Genomic DNA, 23,778 nt, shown 5'->3' with positions numbered 1-23,778 from the left:
TGCCAACTGATGAAAGCAATATGAATAATGACCACAGATGACGGAAGACGATAGACACCGTGTAATGGCAAAAGGTCACACTGGCCTCTCGTGAATGATCATTAATTACTGTATCATCTACAAAAATTCCACATAAGAATAAGATTTGCAAGTAAGCTAATATAACTAATTAAAATAAAAGTTAAAAAAAACCCTATTTTTATCACAAGATTCTGGCCCTTAGGACTTCTTGTATGAAATCTCCTTTGGTTAATATGCACAGAAAAACTGATTGAAGTGTTAACAATATCATGTAAAGCTAATTGCTTAAATATTTATTATTATTAGCATGTATTGATATTTTGAGATGGATGTGTTTGATTCTAAGATGTTCTTTTAATAGTCTTTTAAACACTAACTTTTTGTATTACAGCAAGGTTCCAGCATTTCTAAATGTTACAGACATTGCTGGACTTGTGAAAGGGGCACATGAAGGGAAAGGATTAGGAAATGCCTTTTTGTCAAATATTAATGCTTGTGATGCAATATTCCATGTCATCAGTAAGTATACACCTTTAAACCTTTAAAAGTATATCATACCTAGAAAGATGTACCAGAAATGTAATGCATGAAATAAAGGTAGTGTTGTTCAGATGATCAGAATAAGTCGGAAATTAGTTGGTTGGGCCTGGCGATGTCGATAATCGATTGGGATTTTTTTTCAATTGTTTGTTGTTATAGTTTCCGAAATTTAGCGTCTAAACTTCTGGTCGGTTTCCGGTTTGCCTTTTATATGCACATGAAAACAAATTGTAACGAAACATTTCAGTTGATGACAATAACATTGTCAAACATCTTATAATTAAAGACACAACCAATTTATTTATTTCTAAACGTGGTAAAAGCATTGACTATATATACAGATTGATAGAATGGTATTTAAAAACAATAACTTTGTATTAAATACTTTCTTTTTATTCCAGTACTTGTTACTTGAGAGCGTACATGAAATCATTCTGATTTTAGACAAAATAATTTCTTTGCTACATATAACGTGTTGCAAACTGCTTTTTATTAATGACTTTTCAGTTTGTTGTGTCAAAAACATCATATTCCTTTCCATATTGCTTGTCAAACATCGTTTATTTTTGAAAATTTTACTGATTGTCCGCCATTGAAGTAAATATGAATCACGGATTGGATATGGATCAACTATGTTATAATGCCACATTCTTGCAATTTTAAGTACAGACCCCTGCGAATGACACAATTGACAGAAGAATACTGTAAACCAACTTATTTTCGCGAGCGATTTATTTTCGCGACTTTCACGAGTAGAAAAATAACACGAATATGTCATCCTGTGATCATTCCTGAATAAACTTCATCAAGTAAATCAGATAATCGCGAAGTGGTCATGAAAGGGTAAAACGCGAAATAAAGTATCAGCGAAAACAAGTTGGTTTACAGTAAGGATCACAAAAATGAAAAAAAAAGCATTCTACACGAATTAACAGGCATTGGTTGGATCCCTTTATTTACTGTATATATTGTTTTGTTTTTGTTTTTATTTTTATTATTCTTAATTTTAAATTGCTTAAACTAAATACTCTATATCTGAGAAGTATTCAAATGTTAACACAGCTATGTTATTGAAATTATGATGTGAGTAACACCATTGAAATTTAGAAATTTTAGTGTCAATGCTGGTAATCAATGTTGTAATTATAAGACGAATATGTTCAATCGTAATCTGGATTCTAATCAATGTTGTAATTATAAGACAGAATATGTTCAATCGTAATCTGGATTCTAATCAGTGTTGTAATTATAAGACAGAATATGTTCAATCTGATCTGGATTCTAATCAATGTTGTAATTATAAGACAGAATATGTTCAATCGTAATCTGGATTCTAATCAGTGTTGTAATTATAAGACAGAATATGTTCAATCTTAATCTGGATTCTAATCAGTGTTGTAATTATAAGACAGAATATGTTCAATCGTAATCTGGATTCTAATCAATGTTGTAATTATAAGACAGAATATGTTCATCGTAATCTGGATTCTAATCAATGTTGTAATTATAAGACAGAATATGTTCAATCGTAATCTGGATTCTAATCAATGTTGTAATTATAAGACAGAATATGTTCAATCGTAATCTGGATTCTAATCAATGTTGTAATTATAAGACAGAATATGTTCAATCGTAATCTGGATTCTAATCAGTGTTGTAATTATAAGACAGAATATGTTCAATCGTAATCTGGATTCTAATCAGTGTTGTAATTATAAGACAGAATATGTTCAATCGTAATCTGGATTCTAATCAGTGTTGTAATTATAAGACAGAATATGTTCAATCGTAATCTGGATTCTAATCAGTGTTGTAACTATAAGACAGAATATGTTCAATCGTAATCTGGATTCTAATCAATGTTGTAATTATAAGACGAATATGTTCAATCATAATCTGGATTCTAATCAATGTTGTAATTATAAGACAGAATATGTTCAATTGTAATCTGGATTCTAATCAATGTTGTAATTATAAGACAGAATATGTTCAATCGTAATCTGGATTCTAATCAATGTTGTAATTATAAGACAGAATATGTTCAATCGTAATCTGGATTCTAATCAGTGTTGTAATTATAAGACAGAATATGTTCAATCGTAATCTGGATTCTAATCAATGTTGTAATTATAAGACAGAATATGTTCAATCGTAATCTGGATTCTAATCAATGTTGTAATTATAAGACAGAATATGTTCAATCGTAATCTGGATTCTAATCAATGTTGTAATTCTAAGACGAATATGTTCAATCGTAATCTGGATTCTAATCAATGTTGTAATTATAAGACAGAATATGTTCAATTGTAATCTGGATTCTAATCAATGTTGTAATTATAAGACAGAATATGTTCAATCGTAATCTGGATTCTAATCAATGTTGTAATTATAAGACAGAATATGTTCAATCGTAATCTGGATTCTAATCAATGTTGTAATTCTAAGACGAATATGTTCAATCGTAATCTGGATTCTAATCAATGTTGTAATTATAAGACAGAATATGTTCAATTGTAATCTGGATTCTAATCAATGTTGTAATTATAAGACAGAATATGTTCAATCGTAATCTGGATTCTAATCAATGTTGTAATTATAAGACAGAATATGTTCAATCGTAATCTGGATTCTAATCAATGTTGTAATTCTAAGACAGAATTTGTTCAATCGTAATCTGGATTCTAATCAATGTTGTAATTATAAGAGAGAATATGTTCAATCGTAATCTGGATTCTAATCAATTCACTGTTTAAATTGCTAAATAGAATATGAAAATGAAACAAAAGATCAAACATGGACATACACAAATGAGATCTGAAATGATATGGAGTAAAGACATTATGCATGTACATTGTGACTCAATGCATGATTTCGGTTAAAAAAAGGGAAAGGTATAATGATGCGATTATAACTGATAGTTGGTTGGTTGCTGTCAACCAAAAGTAATAGATAATCAATTGGTAATTTCAACCAATAATCCAACACTAAATAAAGGTAATTTCTGTCAAAAGGGTAAACTTGAAATTTGTTTATTTTTCGTAATAATTTTCCGATAGTTGAAAGCTATGCAACAAAAACTGAGCAGTCAAGTCTTCATGTGTTAGGAATTTGTACATTCAACAAATCTCTGACTTGATAGCACAGAAGTCTGGATTCCTGATTACACCCTAGTATGGTTGGTTCCTGAGTAACACCTTAGATAGAAGGGTTATATAACAGTGTGCACAGTCACATGACTAAATTATGTCTATGGGCTCATAACAAAATAATGTTAGCCAATCAGAAGACGTGTTACATCCAAAATTAAATTATATGTATATATATTTCTCATAGATTTATTTGAATATGAATCACTCATGTATATATGTTTCTCTATCACACATATATATATATATATTTCTCAATCACACATGTATATATATTTCTCAATCACACATATTTATATTTCTCAATCACACATATTTATATTTGTCAATCACACATATATTTCTTTTAGGAGCATTTGATGAGGAAGAAATTATTCATGTTGAAGGAGATGTTGATCCTGCTAGAGATTTAGACATAATACATAGTGAGCTTCGGTTCAAAGATTTGGAGTATTTACATAAACAGCTTGATCCATTAGAGAAATCAGTGGCCAGAGGTGCTGATAAACATAGGAAAGCTGAACATGTCAGTATTTTGTTGATTCACAATTTAAATCAAATCTATTTGAAAGTAATCTTTTTTTCTAAATATAAATAAACAGGAATTCACTAAAGGTAATAATATCTAGGTAAAAAGACAATTTTATCTCAGTAAACCTAATTATTGATCTAAAGTTCTCTAAGTAACATATATGCTTACATGCTTTAAACCACTTTTGACTTCTGAATGTGATAAAGTAAATGTTGTTTTTTGTAACAAAAGACCAACTTTGATCAATATTGGTTTTGTTTTTCTTTTCATCTACAGACTTTGACATTTTTGGTTTTTTAAATCTAGGATTGTTTAGTAAAGGTTCGAGAAATACTGCAGGCAGGAAAATGGGTTCGAAATGGAACATGGGATAATAAAGAGGTAAGACCACTTTTTTGGAGACATTTAATGTTGTAATTCTCCATTAGATAGGCCATTTGAGCTTACGTGTCTGATCTGTCCATTCTGTAACTTTGTAATTCTCCATTAGAAAGGCCATTTGAGCTTATGTGTCTGATCTGTCCATTCTGTAACTTTGTAATTCTCCATTAGAAAGGCCATTTGAGCTTATGTGTCTGATCTGTCCATTCTGTAACTTTGTAATTCTCCATGAGATAGGCCATTTGAGCTTACGTGTCTGATCTGTCCATTCTGTAACTTTGTAATTCTCCATTAAAAAGGCCATTTGAGCTTACGTGTCTGATCTGTCCGTTCTGTAACTTTGTAATTCTCCATTAGATAGGCCATTTGAGCTTACGTGTCTGATCTGTCCGTTCTGTAACTTTGTAATTCTCCATTAGATAGGCCATTTGAGCTTATGTGTCTGATCTGTCCATTCTGTAACTTTGTAATTCTCCATGAGATAGGCCATTTGAGCTTACGTGTCTGATCTGTCCATTCTGTAACTTTGTAATTCTCCATTAGAAAGGCCATTTGAGCTTACGTGTCTGATCTGTCCGTTCTGTAACTTTGTAATTCTCCATTAGATAGGCCATTTGAGCTTACGTGTCTGATCTGTCCGTTCTGTAACTTTGTAATTCTCCATGAGATAGGCCATTTGAGCTTACGTGTCTGATCTGTCCGTTCTGTAACTTTGTAACTCTCCATTAATTAGAAAGGCCATTTGAGCTTATGTGTCTGATCTGTCCATTCTGTAACTTTGTAACTCTCCATTAGAAAGGCCATTTGAGCTTATGTGTCTGATCTGTCCATTCTGTAACTTTGTAATTCTCCATGAGATAGGCCATTTGAGCTTATGTGTCTGATCTGTCCATTCTGTAACTTTGTAACTCTCCATTAGATAGGCCATTTGAGCTCACGTGTCTGATCTGTCCGTTCTGTAACTTTGTAATTCTCCATGAGATAGGCCATTTGAGCTTATGTGTCTGATCTGTCCATTCTGTAACTTTGTAACTCTCCATTAGATAGGCCATTTGAGCTTACGTGTCTGATCTGTCCGTTCTGTAACTTTGTAATTCTCCATGAGATAGGCCATTTGAGCTTACGTGTCTGATCTGTCCGTTCTGTAACTTTGTAACTCTCCATTAGATAGGCCATTTGAGCTTATATGTCTGATCTGTCCGTTCTGTAACTTTGTAATTCTCCATTAGATAGGCCATTTGAGCTTACGTGTCTGATCTGTCCGTTCTGTAACATGAAACCGTCAGAGCCTTTTATAATTACACTATGTTCATCTTTATTGTTAAAAGGCATGATATAGAATTGCTTACATGGAAACTAGTGTACATTTAACTAATTAACTAATTTGCAATCATACCACATCTCCAAATGCATGAAAGGACCAAGATGCTTGCCTAGCCTATAAGGACCAAATGAGCTTGTATGGCCTGAAAGGACCAAGGGAGGGAGCATGCCTAGCCTCAAAAGACCAAATGAGCTTGCCTAGCCTCAAAGGACCAAGTGAGATTGCCTGGCTTCAAAGGACCATGCAAGTGAGCTTGATTGGCTTCTTAGGTCTTAGTGAGCTTGTCTGCCATCAAAGGTCATATTGAACTTTTCCTTCACCTGTCATAATTTGTTGTTATTCAGTCTTTTGCAATCATCATTACCACCAATGCTAAGAATGAAACATGGGAGGAAATGCACTTATCTGGGGAAAGGAAACATGGGAGGAAATGCACTTATCTGGGGAAAGGAAACATGGGAGGAAATGCACTTATCTGGGGAAAGGAAACATGGGAGGAAATGCACTTATCTGGGGAAAGGAAACATGGGAGGAAATGCACTTATCTGGGGAAAGAAAACATGGGAGGAAATGCACTTATCTGGGGAAAGGAAACATGGGAGGAAATGCACTAATCTGGGGAAAGGAAACATGGAAGGAAATGCAATTATCTGGGGAAAGGAAACATGGGAGGAAATGCACTTATCTGGGGGAAGGAAACATGGGAGGAAATGCACATATCTGGGGAAAGGAAACATGGGAGGAAATGCACTTATCTGGGGAAAGGAAACATGGGAGGAAATGCACTAATCTGGGGAAGGAAACATGGGAGGAAATGCACTTATCTGGGGGAAGGAAACATGGGAGGAAATGCACTTATCTGGGGGAAGGAAACATGGGAGGAAATGCACTTATCTGGGGAAAGGAAACATGGGAGGAAATGCACTTATCTGGGGAAAGAAAACATGGGAGGAAATGCACATATCTGGGGAAAGGAAACATGGGAGGAAATGCACTTATCTGGGGAAAGGAAACATGGGAGGAAATGCACTTATCTGGGGAAAGGAAACATGGGAGGAAATGCACTTATCTGGGGAAAGGAAACATGGGAGGAAATGCACTTATCTGGGGAAAGGAAACATGGGAGGAAATGCACTTATCTGGGGAAAGGAAACATGGGAGGAAATGCACTTATCTGGGGAAAGGAAACATGGGAGGAAATGCACATATCTGGGGATTATTATTTTGAAAGTCTTTAAAGGCAGAGCATAGTCAGTATAGGGAATAGATTAAACAGGCCCTCAAAGATCTCTCAGCACCATAAGATTCACTTCAAATAAAAGAAATGATGGAAAAAAGCCCAACTACCACTGATGAGACCTGACATGGAGGTAACGTTTTAGAAATATTTGTCTTTTATTGAGATGAAGATTTACAGTATTATGAACCATTACTATCCCTCTTGGTTATAGGAAATTATAGGTTTACATTAAATAATTAATACTTGTGGTGTTTTTTTTGCAGATTGATGTTTTGAATCAACATTTATTTTTAACAGCCAAGCCTGTTATATATTTAGTGAATATGTCTGAGAAAGATTACATCAGAAAGAAGAATAAATGGTAAGTACTTTAGTTTAACTCGCTCAATTTAAGGAAGTTCGCTACTCAGTTTAAAAATAACAAGCTTTTCATAAGACTAGTATATGTTGATAGGGGTTAAATAAAGGAACCAAAAAGCCAAAAAAAAAATATATGTAGGCCAATTTGTTTGCTTGTTTTAGAAATATTAGCCATTGAAATTATGGCAGGAAAATGTTCTCTCTTGATTTTTCTTAGCTTTATCATTGACATGTTAAAGTTCTCAACAACTATTAAAAAATAACAAAGATTTTATCAGACTTTTACAGATGGCTTATTATCATACATATAAAAGATTTATAAAAAGAAAAATTGGGGTCAATGGGCAATTTTTATGGCATTTAAATGTATAAAACCAGCAGTTAATAAGTCAAGAATATATTAATACTAATATTAATAAGTCAGCATGAATAAAGATTTGAAAGTTGTAATGGAAATTTTATTTGACATTGTATTACTTTAGTACCAGTAATCACATTAGATTGGCACATATCTAGTGATTATTATTTTGAAAGTCATTAAAGGTAAGTTACTTACATACAGTACTGGTGGAATTACTGCAAACACCGCCAATGTCCTCAGCCGAGGCCATCCATCATCATGTGTTTCGACCCCTAGCTCGGTACACTCTCAGGATGGGGGGTCCACAGTGGTGATCAATCACTGCGCATTGGTGGTGGGTTTCCAGCTACTACTATCTCTCTTCATCCATATCCAGCAAGATGCTTTCTCTGCTGCTTGGCCCAGTTTCTGTATTGCTGTTCTTCTTTGCCGGCCAGTCACTCCTACTGCAGAAAACATTCTCCACACTGACTGTGCAGGGAAGCCTCTGCAGCCAACCTCAACAGGAAAGTTCCATGTTTGCCATCCTCTATCTCTGCACTCTGCCAACAGTCCATCATATTTTGCCCTCTTTCTTTCATTTGCTTCGCCACATCTCTCCTCCCAGGGAACTGTCAACTCTATGATTACTACTTTTTTACTGATTGTAGACCAAAGTACCATGTCTGGTCTTAGGTTAGTTGGTACAATATCAGGAAATTGCATCTTCTTTCCTAGATCAACTTCTATCTGCCAATCCTTCGCCTGATTAAGCATTCCTGATATGTTCTTTTTACTTTTCTGGCCTACTTCACCCTCCTTCACAAACTGGATCTTGATAGGTTTGTCTCTAATGTGTTTCGCATCTTTCATCTGTTTCTCTATAACTTCAGCAAGTTCCCGGAGTACTTGGTTGTGTCGCCATGTATATCTACCCTGTGTAAGAGCGATATTGCACCCTGAAAGAACATGTTGTAGAGTTCCTCTGTTTCCGCACAAGGGACAATCTGGTGTTTCTGATAGTTTCCACCTGTGCAGATTTGAAGGTGTCGGTAACACATCATACACTGATCTCAGAAGGAACTGCAGTTGGTATTGCGGATAGCGCCATATATCTGACCATGTAAGGGATCGTTGTTCCAAATCCCATCTCGACCAAGCACCTTGGCTCCCTAATTCTACTGTCTTTGCTTGTCTGTTTTCTTCTTCTCTAGATTTTATCTCTCTTTGGACAAGACTTCGTCTTTCTAGTGTGTTAGCGTTCTTCCAGTAGCAACTTTTTGATGTACCAAGGCCCTGTCGTCCTACTGCCACTGTTCCAACAATATCTTTATGCCTCAATCTACTCTCTGCCTCTGAAACTGCTTTTGATGCTGACCATTTTGTCCTGTTCTTACTTGGACACCTGCTGTTCTTACTTTGTCATCTCTAGATTCTTTCAGTGTCATCACAAGGCGACTTTTGCTAACTTTAAATTCTTCCACTAGAGATGTAAATGGTAGCTGCAACTTTGCGGTCCTGCTGTATAGTCCTACAGTTGTAAAACTTGGAGGGACACCTAACCATTTCCTTAGATGTCTGTTGATGGTTCTTTCAAGCTTCTCAACTGTTGTCAACGTTATTTCGTACAGCATAAGTGGCCATGATATCCTTGGCAGGAGTCCATGTTGGTATATCCATGCCTTTAATTTCCCTGGTAGACCTGTCTTGTCGATGTTCCTCATTCCCTCTGAAACCTGTTGTTCTATTCTCTTGATATTGTTTTTGTCACTTAGAGAGTCATCATACCATTTTCCTAAGCACTTGATGGGATTGTCTATTATTGAAGGAATGACTTCTCCTTGCACCTTCAGTTCGACTTGGTGTGTTCTCTTCCCTTTCCTTATAATTAGAGCTCTAGACTTCTTTGGCTTGAAAGACATCCTTGCCCATGTTACTGTCTCTTCCAAGGCCTTTAATACCCATCTAGCCTGGACATGGGTATCTGTAGTGATGGTTAAGTCGTCCATGAACCCTCTATTTGGTGGTTGCCTGATGTCAGTTGATGTTTTCGGGCCTCTAGTTTCTCTCTCACCAGATTTGATAATCATATTCATTCCCATGACAAACAAGATAACTGAGATGGTACATCCAGTAACTATTCCTTTTTGTAGTTTCTGCCATGTTGTTGTAAATGTGCTTGTTGTAAATCGCAGCTCAATCCCACTGAGATAACTTCTTATCACTTTCTTAAAGTGATCGGGAATATGGTAATGATCTAGTGATTGTTGTATCAGCATGTGAGGAACAGTACCATAGGCATTGGCCAAATCTAGCCATACTACTGTCAGATCTTTCTTGTTCACTTTGGCCTCTTGAATAAGTTGTGAAATGATGCTTGTATGTTCAATACATCCTGAGAAACCTGGTATTCCGCCCTTCTGTACTGAAGTGTCTACATAGTTGTTATCTGTCATATATGATGTCATCCTTCTAGCCATAATAGAGAAGAAGATCTTTCCTTCTACATTTAGGAGGGAAATTGTCCGAAATTGTGTGATGTCCTCCGATTTTTCTTCTTTTGGAATAAAACACCCCTCTGCTTTCTGCCAACATGATGGTATCTTCCCTTTCCTCCAAACTACTTTCAGTAGCCTCCACAGGTGTTTCAAAATTTTTGGGCACTTCTTATATACCTTGTACGGGATGCCATTTGGTCCTGGTGATGATGCTGACCTGGCTTTCTTCACTACATCTGACACTTCTTTCCATGATGGTTCCTTAGTGTTCATTGGTATTTCTGGTTCTTGTACATTTTCTATCCTATCGCAGTTACCTAGATGTTCCCACTGCCTTTCGTCGCTGTGTGTCTCTGATAGATGTTTTTCCACTTCCTCTTTCGTGCTTTTTACTGAACCCGCCTTTGTTCCGTCCAGTGTTGCTTTGGTAAACTTGTAGGGGTTGGCAACAAATATTGCTCTCTTCTTCCCTCTTTCTCTCCTTGCTTTTCTGATTCTTTCTGCTCTTTGTAGATTGTTTCTTCTTTCCCTCAGTATTGATCTTAACTCATTCAATCCTTCTTTTTCCTCCTCATTTGCTCTTTTATACTGCTTTGTGACATCATTTATTTCGGTTCTGAGTGTTTGTATTTCTTGTTGACGTCTGTTGTGTTTCATGTAACCCTGAGTGCCTTCTCTGGTTTTGGTGTTACTAACTCCAAATCTATCTTGTCCTACTGCATATACAATTGTTGACAATGCCGATATCTTCCTTTGTACGTCTCCAGTAAGTGTGTTATCCAAGATCTTGTCTAGGTCTTCATCAAAGATCTCCCATCTCCTATCATCTGTTGGTGGCCATTGTATCTTTTCTTTCCTGCTGTCTGCTGAAGGTGTTCTCGATGTTCTCTGCTGGTTTTGATTCCCTTGCTCCTCCTCAATGTTGATCTGAGTAGCTTCATTAGGTAAGAGGTCCTCAGCACTGTGGTGTGCTTCCTGGCTGTGGTCCTCTGTCGTCTCATCAGTGTTAACTGTGCGTTCCCTTTGCTGCTTCCCAGATCCACACTTAGTTCTTGCCTGGTGGAGCATAGTTTCCTGTCAGTATAGGGATTAAACAGACTATCAAATGAATGAACACGAAGGCGGCCACTTTCAATTAAGACGGAAACCGTCTAAAACCGTCTAAATTTAACATAATGCTCAAATTGTGAAGATTTCAGTAATTTAGCATGACTTAATGATGCTAGTACCTGATATATGTGCATTGTATTGTCAAAAACAGCCCATATTTTTGCAGCAGAAGCATTCTAATTTTCTGTAAATAGCTAAAAGATTACATTTTCACAATTTTGTAAAACTGCTATATTTTTGGGCCAAAAAGTGATCTTACTGAACCTACTCCTTTCTTTCCAGGTTAGTTAAGATAAAGGAATGGATTGATGCTAACGATCCTGGATCTATAGTCATTTTGATGAGCTGTGCTATAGAGTTAAAATTATTTGACATGGAACAAGATGAAAAAGAAGCTTATTTCAAGGAGAAAAATACAACAAGGTAACAAATGATATGAAGTTTTACTAACTAGAAAAAAGTATTCAACTTCAATTATTCGGAAAATCGTATTTAACAATCTATTATTCAAAGGAAATCAAAAACAGTTTTGAACATGATAACTTAAATACTCTTTGGAGGACATACTTCTGGGTCACTAATTCTGTTTTGAAGTCCTTGAATTAACTCAAGGTATTTAAAATTATTAGCTTTTAAAAATGATACATTTGGTTTAAAATTAAAACTTGATAACACTTGATAACTTTTTGCAATATTATGACTATTTATAAAATGCAGACTGAATGTATTTATACGACCGCAAAAATTGAAAATTTTTTGGTCGTATATTGGTATGACGTTGGCGTTGTCGTCCGAAGACGTTTGGTTTTTGCACTATAACATAGTATATAGAAATCTATGAAATTTAAACACAAGGTTAATGCCCATAAAAGGAAGGTTGAGATTGATTTTGGGAGTTTTGGTCCCAACAGTTTAGGGATAAGGGGCTAAAAAGGGCGCAAATAAGCATTTTTCTTGGTTTTTGCACAATAACTTTAGTATAAGTAAACAGAAATCTATGAATATTTAACATAAGGTTTATGACCACAAAAGAAAGATTTGGATTGATTTTGGGAGTTTTGGTCTCGACAATTTAGGAATTAGGGGCCAAGAAAAGGTCCCAAAAAAGCATTTGTCTTGGTTTTTATACGACCGCAAAAATTGAAAAAATTTTGGTCGTATATTGGTATCACGTTGGCGTCGTCTTCGTTGTCCAAATACTTTTAGTTTTTGCACTCTAACTTAAGTAAGAGTGAATAGAAATCTATGAAATTTGGACACAAGGTTTATGACCTCAATTTCCTCAAAAAGATGGTTGGGATTGATTTTGGGAGTTTTGGTTCCAACAGTTTAGGAATAAGGGGCCAAAAAAAGGGCCCAAATAAGCATTATTCTTAGTTTTCGCACAATAACTTAAAATATAAGTAAATAGAAATCAATGAAATTAATACACAAGGTTTATGACCACAAAAGGAAGGTTGGGATTAATTTTGGGAGTTGAGGTCGAAATAGTTTAGGAATTAGGAGCAAAAAAAGGGCCCAAATAAGCATTTTTTTGTTTTTGCACCATAACTTTAGTATAAGTAAATAGAAATCTATGAAATTTAAACACAAGATTTATGACTATATAAGGATGGTTGGGATTGATTTTGGGAGTTTTGGTTCCAACAGTTTAGGAATAAGGGGCCAAAAAAAGGGCCCAAATAAGCATTATTCTTAGTTTTCGCACAATAACTTAAAATATAAGTAAATAGAAATCAATGAAATTAATACACAAGGTTTATGACCACAAAAGGAAGGTTGGGATTAATTTTGGGAGTTGAGGTCGAAATAGTTTAGGAATTAGGAGCAAAAAAAGGGCCCAAATAAGCATTTTTTTGTTTTTGCACCATAACTTTAGTATAAGTAAATAGAAATCTATGAAATTTAAACACAAGATTTATGACTATATAAGGAAGGTTGGGATTGATTTTGGGAGTTTTGGTCACAACAGTTTAGGAATAAGGGGCCCAAAGGGTCAAAAATTAAACTTTGTTTGATTTCATCAAAAAATGAATAATTGGGGTTCTTTGATATGCCGAATCTAACTGTGTATGTAGATTCTTAATTTTTGGTCCAGTTTTCAAATTGAATTAAACTTAGTTTGATTTCAACAAAAATTGAATTGTTGAGGTTCTTTGATATTTGCTGAATCTAAACATGTACCTAGATATTTTATTATGGGCCCAGTTTTCAAGTTGCTCTAAATTGGGGTCAAAATTAAACTTTGTTAGATTTCAACAAAAATTTAATATATGGGGTTCTATGATATGCTGAATCTAACCATGTATTTAGATTTATGATATTTGGGCCTGGTTATCAAATTGGTCCACAGTGAGGTCAAAAGGGTCCTAAATTGAACTTTATTTGATTTCATCAAAAATTGAATTCTTGGGGTTCTTTGATATGCTGAATCTAACTATGTAGTTAGATTTTGGATATTGGAATACCACAAAGGGGTGGTAAGAATTGTCTTTGGAAGTTATGGCTCAAACTTTTAAGGAATAAGAAGGAATAAGGTGCAAAAAAGGGGTGAAAATGGTTTCTAGGTTTATGGACAATTACTTAAGTACAAAACATAATTTAAAAGCATTGTAAGGTTGGAAATTGTAACTCATTTGAATAGCTCACCTAAACTACTTTTATTTTATGTATATTGGAAATTTGCCAGTTACTTTAGTTTAATGAACTTCATTGGAAGTTTGCCAGTTACTTTAGTTTAATGAAATTCATTGGAAATTTGCCAATATAAAATGTTGCTGATGAAGCTTTTTTGTTTATTGTAGTTTCAAGACAATAAATTGAAGTTATTTTTCTTTGTCCAGAAGGGTTGTTGAATCGCCTCAAATCAATGCTTTATGAAATCTTTGAAACTTGGAGTTATCTTACTTTGTCCAGAATATTAGTTGAATCAACTTAAATCAATGCTATAAACAATACACAATGCAATATTCACTTTACTACCAACTGATTAATTAAGGCAGTCTTTACCATTCAGTGATTCAGCACTTCGATTACCATTATGCCCCTTCACAAATGGAAAAATTGAAGATTTTTTTAGTTTCTGTACTCTTTACTTAAGTTTGTCTCAAACTAAATTCATTGAAATGTGTATATGATGCTGATTTACCTCTAAACTCAGTTTAAGTTCAATTTTTGGCAGCTTCGCTTTTATAGTTCTTGAGTTATGTCCTTTTATATACGTTATATGCTAGCAGGGGCATCATCTGTGTCCCTTTTGACACATTCCCCATTTATTTTTTTAGAAGTTAATAATAATTTTAACCATGACTGTATGACATTTTATATTTTAATATTTAATGATGTATTTAAATGAGTAGTAATTGTTGCAAAATCCATTTAATATTTGAATTGAGATCATTGTTGAAATAGGGGAAAAGGGGGAGGTGAAAAAAAGAGGGAGGGTAATTTTTATCATTTCAGATTACAGAAATTAAATCTGAATTTCTTCAGGTATTTTAAGCTCACCAGACCTGAAAGGTCAAGTGAGCTTTTCTCATCACTTGGCGTCCGTCGTCCATTGTCCGTAAACTTTTACAAAAATCTTCTCCTCTGAAACTACTGGGCCAAATTTTACCAAACTTGGCCACAATCATCCTTGGGGTATCTAATTTAAAAAATGTGTCCGGTGACCTGGCCATCTAACCAAGATGGCCGCCATGGCTAAAAATAGAACACAGGGGTAAAATGTATATTTTGGCTTATATCTTTGAAACCAAAACATTTAGAGCAAATCTGACATGGGGTAAAATTGTTAATCAGGTCAAGATCTATCTGCCGTAGAATTTTCAGATGAATCGGACAACCCGTTGTTAGGTTGCTGCCCCTGAATTGGTTATTTTAAGGAAATTTTGCAGTTTTTGGTTATTATCTTGAATACTATTATAGATAGAGATAAACTGTAAACAGCAATAATGTTCAGCAAAGTAAAACCTACAAATAGGTCAACATGACCAAAATTGTCAGTCAACCCCTTAAGGAGTTATTGCCCTTTATAGTCAATTTTTAACAAATTTTCGTCAGTTTTTGTAACTTGTACAAAAATCTTCTTCTCTGAAACTACATGGCCAAATTAAACCAAACTTGGCGATAATTATCACTGTGGTATATAGTTTGAAAAATGTGTCCGATGACACCGCCTACCAAACAAAATGGCCGACATGGCTAAAATTAGAACATAGTGGTAAAATGCAGTTTTTGATTTATATCTTTAAACCTAAGACATTTAGGGCAAATCTTTCAAGATTTAAATGTCCATCAGAATAAGATCTATCCCCTCTCAAATTTTCAGATGAATCTGACAACTCGTTATTGGGTTGCTGCCCTAAAATTGGTAATTTTAAGGAAATTTTGCAGTTTTTGGTTATTATCTTGAATACTATTATAGATGGAGATAAACTGTAAACAGCAATTTTGTTCAGCAAAGTAGGATCTACAAATAAGTCAACATGATAAAAAATTGTAAGAGTACCCCTTAAAGAGTTATTGCCCTTTATAGTCAATTTTGAACAAATTTTCGTCATTTTTGTAACTTGTACAAAACTCTTCTTTTCTAAATCTATGGGCCATATTAAACTAAACGTGGCCACAATCATCACTATGGTATCTATTTAAAAAAAGTGTCTAATGACCCCACCTACCAACCAAGATGACCGACATCAGTAAATACAGTAACAGGTGAGCGACACAGGCTCTTGAGAGCCTCTAGTTTTTTGAGAGGATTAATATTCAACAGCATAGTGAATTGCTCAAAAGAAAAAATGTAATTAGATTTTTGATTATGGGACCAGTTTTCAAGTTGGTCCGAATTGGGGTCCAACATTAAAATTTGTTTGATTTCATCAAAAATTGAATAATTGGGGTTCTTTAATATGCCAAATCTAACTGTGTGTGTAGATTCTTAATTTATGGTCCTGTTTTCAAATTGGTCTACATTAAAGTACAAAGGGTCTAAATTAAACTAAGTTTGATTTTTAAAAAAAATGAATTTTTGGGCTTCTTTCATATGCTGAAATAAACATGTACTTAGATTTTTTTATTATTGGCCCAGTTTTCAAGTTGGTCCAAATCAGGATCCAAAATTATTATATTAAGTATTGTGCAATAGCAAGAAATTTTCAATTGCACAGTATTCAGCAATAGCAAGAAATCTTCAATTGCACTGTATTGTGCAATAGCAAAAAATTTTCAATTGCACAAAATTGTGCAATAGCAAGAAATCTTTAATTGCACAGTATTGTGCAAAAGCAAATATTTTCATTTGCACATTATTGCACAATAGCAAGAAATATCTAATTGCACAATATTGTGCAATAGCAAGAAATTTTCAATTGGAGTTATCTTTCTTTGACCAGAATTTTTTCAACTTACTCATTTCCAATTTCATAAATAAAAAAAAAATTCTTCAAACATTTTTTTGAGAGGATTAATATCCAACAGCATAGTGAATTGCACAACGGCAAAAGAAAAATTTGAAGTTCAATAGACAACATTCATTCTGTGTCAGAAACCTATGCTGTGTCAACTGTTTTATAACAATCCAAATTCAGAGCTGTTTCCAGCTTGAATTTTGTGTCCATACTAGCCCTAAGCGTTAAGGGTTCCGACCTCTGCAGTCATATAAAGCTGTGCCCTGTAGTGCATATGGTTCCTTTCCCTGCAAGTATTATTTAGGTCCATTGAATTCTCTCATAATATTAAGAATGTAATGAAATGTTAGGTAAACATCCATGGTACAGCAATATTACTTTTTAGGAAATGTTGACTAATAAAGATATTACTTGAATAACAATCATATATAGATATAGGAAGATGTGGTGTGAGTGCCAATGAAACAACTCTCCATCCAAAAAGAAATTTATAAAAGTAAACCATTATAGGTCAATGTAAGACCTTCAACACGGAGCCTTGGCGCACACCAGCAAAAAGTTATAAAGGGCCCTAAAATTATTCATGTAAAAACATTCAAAAGGGAAAACCAACGGTCTAATCTATCTAAAAAACAAGAAACGAGAAACACATATAAATTACATAAACAAACGACAACAACTGTACCTCAGATTCCTGACTTAGGACATGTGCAAACATTTGCAGCTGGTATAAACGTTTTAATGGTACCAAACCTTCTACCTTTTTCTGAAACAAAAGCATAACAACACAACATAGAAATCACACGATAAAATATCAATTTGGCAGGCTTAACTCAATCAAAAAATGTAAATTAACACGCTATGAACGGATAAATTTGATCTGCAAATGCACAGTTAATAAAATATTAGGGACAAACATTCAAGGCCAAAAAGCAAGCAAACAAGTCCAATCAAAGCCATGGCAAGACACCACTGTAAAATATGTTTATGAAAGTTTTTGGAAAACTAAGGCCTTGGTACATCTTTAGCCAAACACAGAACCCCACCCCTCCAGAAAAATTTGATTAAAATTTTCAAAGTTTGCAAATAGACTTAAACAACTCCTTCAATCTGAGAAACATATAAAAAAATAGCCTACAGTTGAGAGAAAATGGATATATATTTTGAAATACATAGCATAAAGTTAACCTCTTAAAGTGTGCAGAGCCATTGGAGCGTAGTAAGAGTTAAAGTTTGTGAATAAATTACACCGATGATTTTAAATTTTGTCACAAACTATCTTTATTGAAGTTTTAAAACAATAAAGGCTGTGTTTAATATTTAATCATTGCAGTGCCCTGGAGAAAATTATTGTGACTGGTTACAAGGCCCTGAATTTAATATATTTCTTCACAGTAGGAAAGGACGAAGTGAAGGCATGGACAATGCATGTGAGTATAGTGTAAATTGCTGACAAAAATAACTTAAAAAATGCTACTACTAATATATACCAATTATCAAGTTGTCTGCATGTTGATATTGGAAAATATCAGCTGTGAGACATAATATGAAGCTTTTTGTTGAGTGAGTGCAGCAAACGAGATTAAAAAGCCTTCATATTGTGTTGAGCTGCTGATATTTTACAAGATCAAATTACAGATAACTTGATAATTGATTTATTGGGCTGTAATTATGTCTTTTGGGATTGTTATCTTTGTTTCATTAGTAACTGGAAGATGACTTTAAACTTTAAAAAATTATTTGCTGAAAGGGGCACTAGCTACAAGATATATAAAAAATCTAAAGTTTGATTTTTTCTGTTCTGTCAATAATGAAAGTGAAATAGTGAAATAACAATTTGCTTTTTGCAGCCAAAAAGGTTCAATTTTGTCAAATTACGCTAAAAAACATTGATAATTAGTTATTCACTTGCAAGTGAATGAGTCGACCTCTTTAAATCTGTATTCATGTGAACTTCAATTTAACCCCTAGCTAGAAATTGACAACGTATGCATTGTACGTGTACTGGTTGTTTAAAGAAAAAGAATGTCAACAATGAAAGTAAAACTACGGTAAATCAATTGATTACTAATTCGATGCACATAAAATCATTCTTATACGGTTAAAAACAATGAGAAACATCTATTTTTAATTTATAGAATAAACTCAAACAGACCTATAACAATCCAATTGCACGTATTGGTTTAATCTATTCATATCTTTGTTTATGTTTACATCGCTTATATGGTCATCTGAGGTCAAATCAATAGTTAATTAGATGGTGTCTGGACTAAAATACACAGGAAACAAACCTGTATATTATCTACCCCATGCGCTCTAAACTGTTTATTTCAGACTTTTGATAGTTTGGATAAATGTTTTGCATTGTTATAAATCAAATATGAGAATTTGAGTCAAATCGGTGAACATGAATTTGACAGCTAGTGCCCCTTTTATCCCTTTGATGATTTTTTTTTTATATAGAACCACACATTTTATTGAAAAATTTTGGTCGTATGTATAGCAGTTTGAAAAACACTTATTTCATACTTTGAAAGCTTAATTTTTACATGATAATTAAACATGATTGATTAAAATATTCATCTGATTTTAGAGTTATCTCCCTGTAGTGTTATGTACCACCTTAAACTTAAACATTTCATCTACCATATTATAAAATGAGAAGTTGTGTTACTACTCTCCACCATAGAAAAAATGATGTACAAGTTAACAACTATAAGTCACCACCTTCAACAATGAGCTAAACCAAAACCCCATAGTCAGCTGTGAAAGGACCAAAAATTACTTATGCTTAACAATTCTAAAGAAGAAAACTACACACTTGATTATGGAAATGGATTTATCAGGCAATCAGAATGATAATAATAACTGCAAATATAGCTGAAAAAGATAACATGAACATACAAAGGATGTTATATTGGTACTTTATAAATCTTTTCAATTTTCCATTTTTTCTCTCAGGTGGGCACCAAATCTCCACAGGCTGCTGGTAGAATACATACCGACTTTGAAAGAGGTTTTATTATGGCAGAAGTGATGGGATTCAATGATTTCAAAGAGCATGGTTCAGAAGCAGAATGCAAGGTAACTAAATGTTATTTTAGGAGAAAGAAATGTTGGGCAATTGTATTTTATAAGAGTTTTTTCATGGGAATCATAGACATTTTTGTTTATTTTTCTTCTTGTTCCTCTGTGCCAAGTTGGTTTCTGCTCTCTTTAGTTTACACTAAGGCCAATTACAATTAATTGATAGATTTCCATCCCCACCCGCCCCTCTGAAATCTTTCCGCCCCGATTTTTTTTATTTTTGAAAAAATTACGATTTCCGGATTTTGTTCATTTCCGTTACCGGTAACTTAGATAATTTTGTTTCATTTAAAAGAGGGATGAAAGATACCAAAGGGACAGTCAAACTCACAAATCTAAAACAAACTGACAAGGCCATGGCTAAAAATGAAAAAGACAAACAGAAAAACAATAGTACACATGACACAACATAGAAAACTAAAGAATAAAAACTTCCTGTTTCAAATTTCGGTTTTCGTATTTCTTGGAGTATTCTTATTAAATGATTAACTCGATATTTTCGGCTGATCTATAATGACAACACCATTTACCGAGAAAAAAGATTGATTAGGAGAAGGGCGTGAAATATTCGGGTTATGAGGAATACGCTGTGTTTAAGAACGCAAATGCTGTATGTCACAAACCCCTTGGATTTTTTTTTAAAAATACAATGACTTTGTGTCAAGCAATTTGGACTGTGAATGAACCCCAAAAGCGTAAGAATCGTAGAACACATTGGTACAATAATCATGACTGGATTAAAGAAATTGACACAAGCATGAAATTGTTAGATTTGTGACCGTACATTGAGTTCAGAAAGTCAACAAACATACGCATTTTTAATTAAGTAATTTAAAGCAAGCCCTTAGATTAAGATTTAGCTATGCCTTTCGTTTTTTGTAGACAAACAGCAAACATCCTCTGTCCCAATACCAACGATAGAGTCATTAAACTAATTACATTTGCATCTTGCATATTAAGGACCAACCCTATTATTTCAACACTGTTTGAGTTTTCATTTTATTCTGTACTTATCATACTTGTGTTGCATACCAATGCATTTGCTTAATTTTATTAGGACAACAAAACATTGCTTAGAAAGCAAAAAATATATTTGGTGTAGGTAGTCCAACTGAAGAGAGCATTTCTCCACGTTTCTGCTGTTTACTTTAAAATAGGTTTCTAAATTGGCAATTACATGTAGAACAGTGGTTGCCAATTAGAGATATATATTTACGAATTTGAAAAAGCGGCACCAGCATATGGAGTATACGTCTCAATTGATACGCTACTCTAGCGCTAGCTCACAGTACGTTGATTTTGTTGAAAGAGGAATACTGCTTTCTAAAAAGATGCTAAGACCGGGCTTTGAATCAATCAAATTAAGGTCATCACTCAAGAAATGTTATGGTCCCCATCATGAGCTGATTGGCCATTATGACAAAAGTGTGTCTGAAATCATATCTGATATTCTTCCTCAGTCATAATAACCTTCCATCATTTCCGAACTGAACAAAGAAATAACATGACGGGTGCCGTATACGGTGCAGGAAATCCTTACCCTTCCGGAGCACCTGATTTCACTCCCGGCTTTCAGTGGAGTTCGTGTTGTTTCTTATTTATCATATGTAACTGTTGATGTAAATGTCTTTTGGTTTTATGAGTCTTTGTTTACTCCTTGGTTTTGATTGTTTTTGTCTTATACATGATACCTTATGCATGTATTTACATGATATAAGCTTATCATTGCACTTGCATATATGAATAACACGCGACAAGGAGGTGTAATATGAAATAAATTAAAAAAATAAAATTCTCCCACCCGCCCCATTTTTTTCAAAAATTTGGATGAAAATCTACTAATTAATTTTAGTTGGCCTAACTTTGATTAAATATTTGTAAACTTTTACGCAATGATTACTGTAGAAACATTATTTTTTGTTGTTTCCAGTAAATGGAAGGGATATTATATGTAGGATAAATTTATTTTAAGGTTTTAATTTCTTGGGATATATTCTTTCAATGAAATAAACAAAATTAAATCCTCCACGAAAAATTATGCTTGTACAGTATTGCCACAAACACGCATCAAGTTGGAATTTTGGTGCCATCACTTAAACTCTTCTAGAGTTATAAGATATAGGAAGATGTGGTGTGAGGCTAATGAGACAACTCTCCATCATACCTGTCAACCTGTGACGATGAAAATGCAGGTTATGACCTGTGTTGTGAACTTACTTATTTAGAACAAACGAGTCCGAGCGGGTAAAATCATACATGGGCTTCACAACAAGTATATTTGTCTCATTAAACAATTACCACAACTTTATATGGCAGTTAAGTTTATATGCAAACAACATGTAAAAATACAATACTTTATTATAATACACAATAAATATACAACACAGTTTATTCACACAGGAATACGGGAATAAATAATGACAAATGAACAACCAACGTTAATGTGTTTGAATTGCTGATTGCACTATATTTAACAGGGGAAACTACGATCTATAAATAGGGCAAAGTATATATTTAGAATCTGATGCGGAGATCAGTAAAATACTATAGTGTGTAAAATGTATGCTGTTTACCTTTTATAAAATATGTAATAAGTCAAAAACCAATCTTCTTATTCTCCAACGTAACTTCACTCTTCAAAACCATATAAACAATTGCTGGGCGGAAGTTGACGTCAGCAATGGGAAAGTGAAAGTACGGGAATAAATATAACGTTACGTCGTGTAAATTATACTTTCACAACACTGCCCCCCTTTTCAAAAAATCATTTCGCCCTCGAAATTAAAACATTACCTTAATTACAGTAAAAAAAAAAAAATCAACAATAAGGCCTTTCTTTTTTTAATTAGTTGGTTTACGGACAACTAGTGTCAAAGGTTAGGGTCGGAGGAGGTAAAAAAAATAAAAATAAAATAGCAACCTTAGATTTTTTTTTTTGTTCACGTATAACTGTTCTGAAAAATTTGAGTCGGAGGAAAAAAAAAAAAAAAATGCTGTTCATTCATGACATTACAGGGGTTGAGGAGGAGAAATAGTTTAGCTCTTATCTTGATATGCTTTGCATTTGATGGATGGATGGTCAATTGTTGTTTAATGTCTAGTGGCTAATCAGATGCATAATTAGGATGAGAATATGATAATGAGAAATGAAATGCTAAACTGACACACTGAGCCAGAATTTAAATGTGCTAGCTCACAAGGTAACAGTTCCCCCAAAGATATGTTACCTTACCCAAACACATTATTCTGACTCCTTTAATAATTGCAATTGCAGCATGCTTGGCGAAGAAGCAGCAGATACCAATTTTTAAGTCTTTGATTTGACCGGGTCAAGGTTCAAACCCAAGATCTCTCACTCTCCAGGTGAACACAATACCATCACATTTAAGGTGCACGTGGTCTTCACGTATGAATATATGTGCATGTTTGACCCAAAAATCTTTTGAGGACAATATACTTGACATAAACAAATTTCTTTGATTTATGAAATGTTTGATAATCAACTGTGTTCATGATCCTATCATGCTGATGAAGAAATAGCAATGTACCAAAGTTTGACTAAAACACATATTTTGTACAGACAAGAAATTTGTTAGCATCTAAATTATGCATGAATCCCGTTCGCTGAAAAGTGGAAATGGTGGCAAAGAAATAAAAAGTTGAGATCAATGTTTTATTTTCAACAGGTAACTGCAGATAGTTTTGTTTGGTGGCGAAACTGTTTGTACCTTGACAATGGCAACATTTTCATCAGCCATATTGTCGAATATTGCATCGCCGATTGTTTTCTT

General features: G+C 34.0%; 1 protein-coding gene across 3 annotated transcripts in view; it reads left to right on the top strand.

Annotated features, from left to right (window-relative positions):
* LOC134693953 (obg-like ATPase 1) overlaps positions 1 to 23,778 on the top strand; it is a 51,285-nt gene that overhangs the window by 15,826 nt on the left and 11,681 nt on the right. For all 3 annotated transcript variants that reach the window (XM_063554931.1, XM_063554930.1, XM_063554932.1), the window contains exons 5-11: positions 413 to 540; positions 4,058 to 4,233; positions 4,546 to 4,620; positions 7,448 to 7,545; positions 11,775 to 11,915; positions 18,234 to 18,330; positions 19,862 to 19,984. In XM_063554931.1, the coding sequence (XP_063411001.1) occupies positions 413 to 540; positions 4,058 to 4,233; positions 4,546 to 4,620; positions 7,448 to 7,545; positions 11,775 to 11,915; positions 18,234 to 18,330; positions 19,862 to 19,984 (838 nt within the window). The remainder of the gene's footprint in view (positions 1 to 412; positions 541 to 4,057; positions 4,234 to 4,545; positions 4,621 to 7,447; positions 7,546 to 11,774; positions 11,916 to 18,233; positions 18,331 to 19,861; positions 19,985 to 23,778) is intronic.

This window comes from Mytilus trossulus, chromosome 13 (genome assembly GCF_036588685.1).
Source record: "Mytilus trossulus isolate FHL-02 chromosome 13, PNRI_Mtr1.1.1.hap1, whole genome shotgun sequence".
In the NCBI taxonomy this organism is placed as follows: Eukaryota; Metazoa; Mollusca; class Bivalvia; order Mytilida; family Mytilidae; genus Mytilus; species Mytilus trossulus.
Note: the sequence above shows the minus strand (reverse complement) of the source record. Positions and strands in the feature narration are given on the sequence as shown.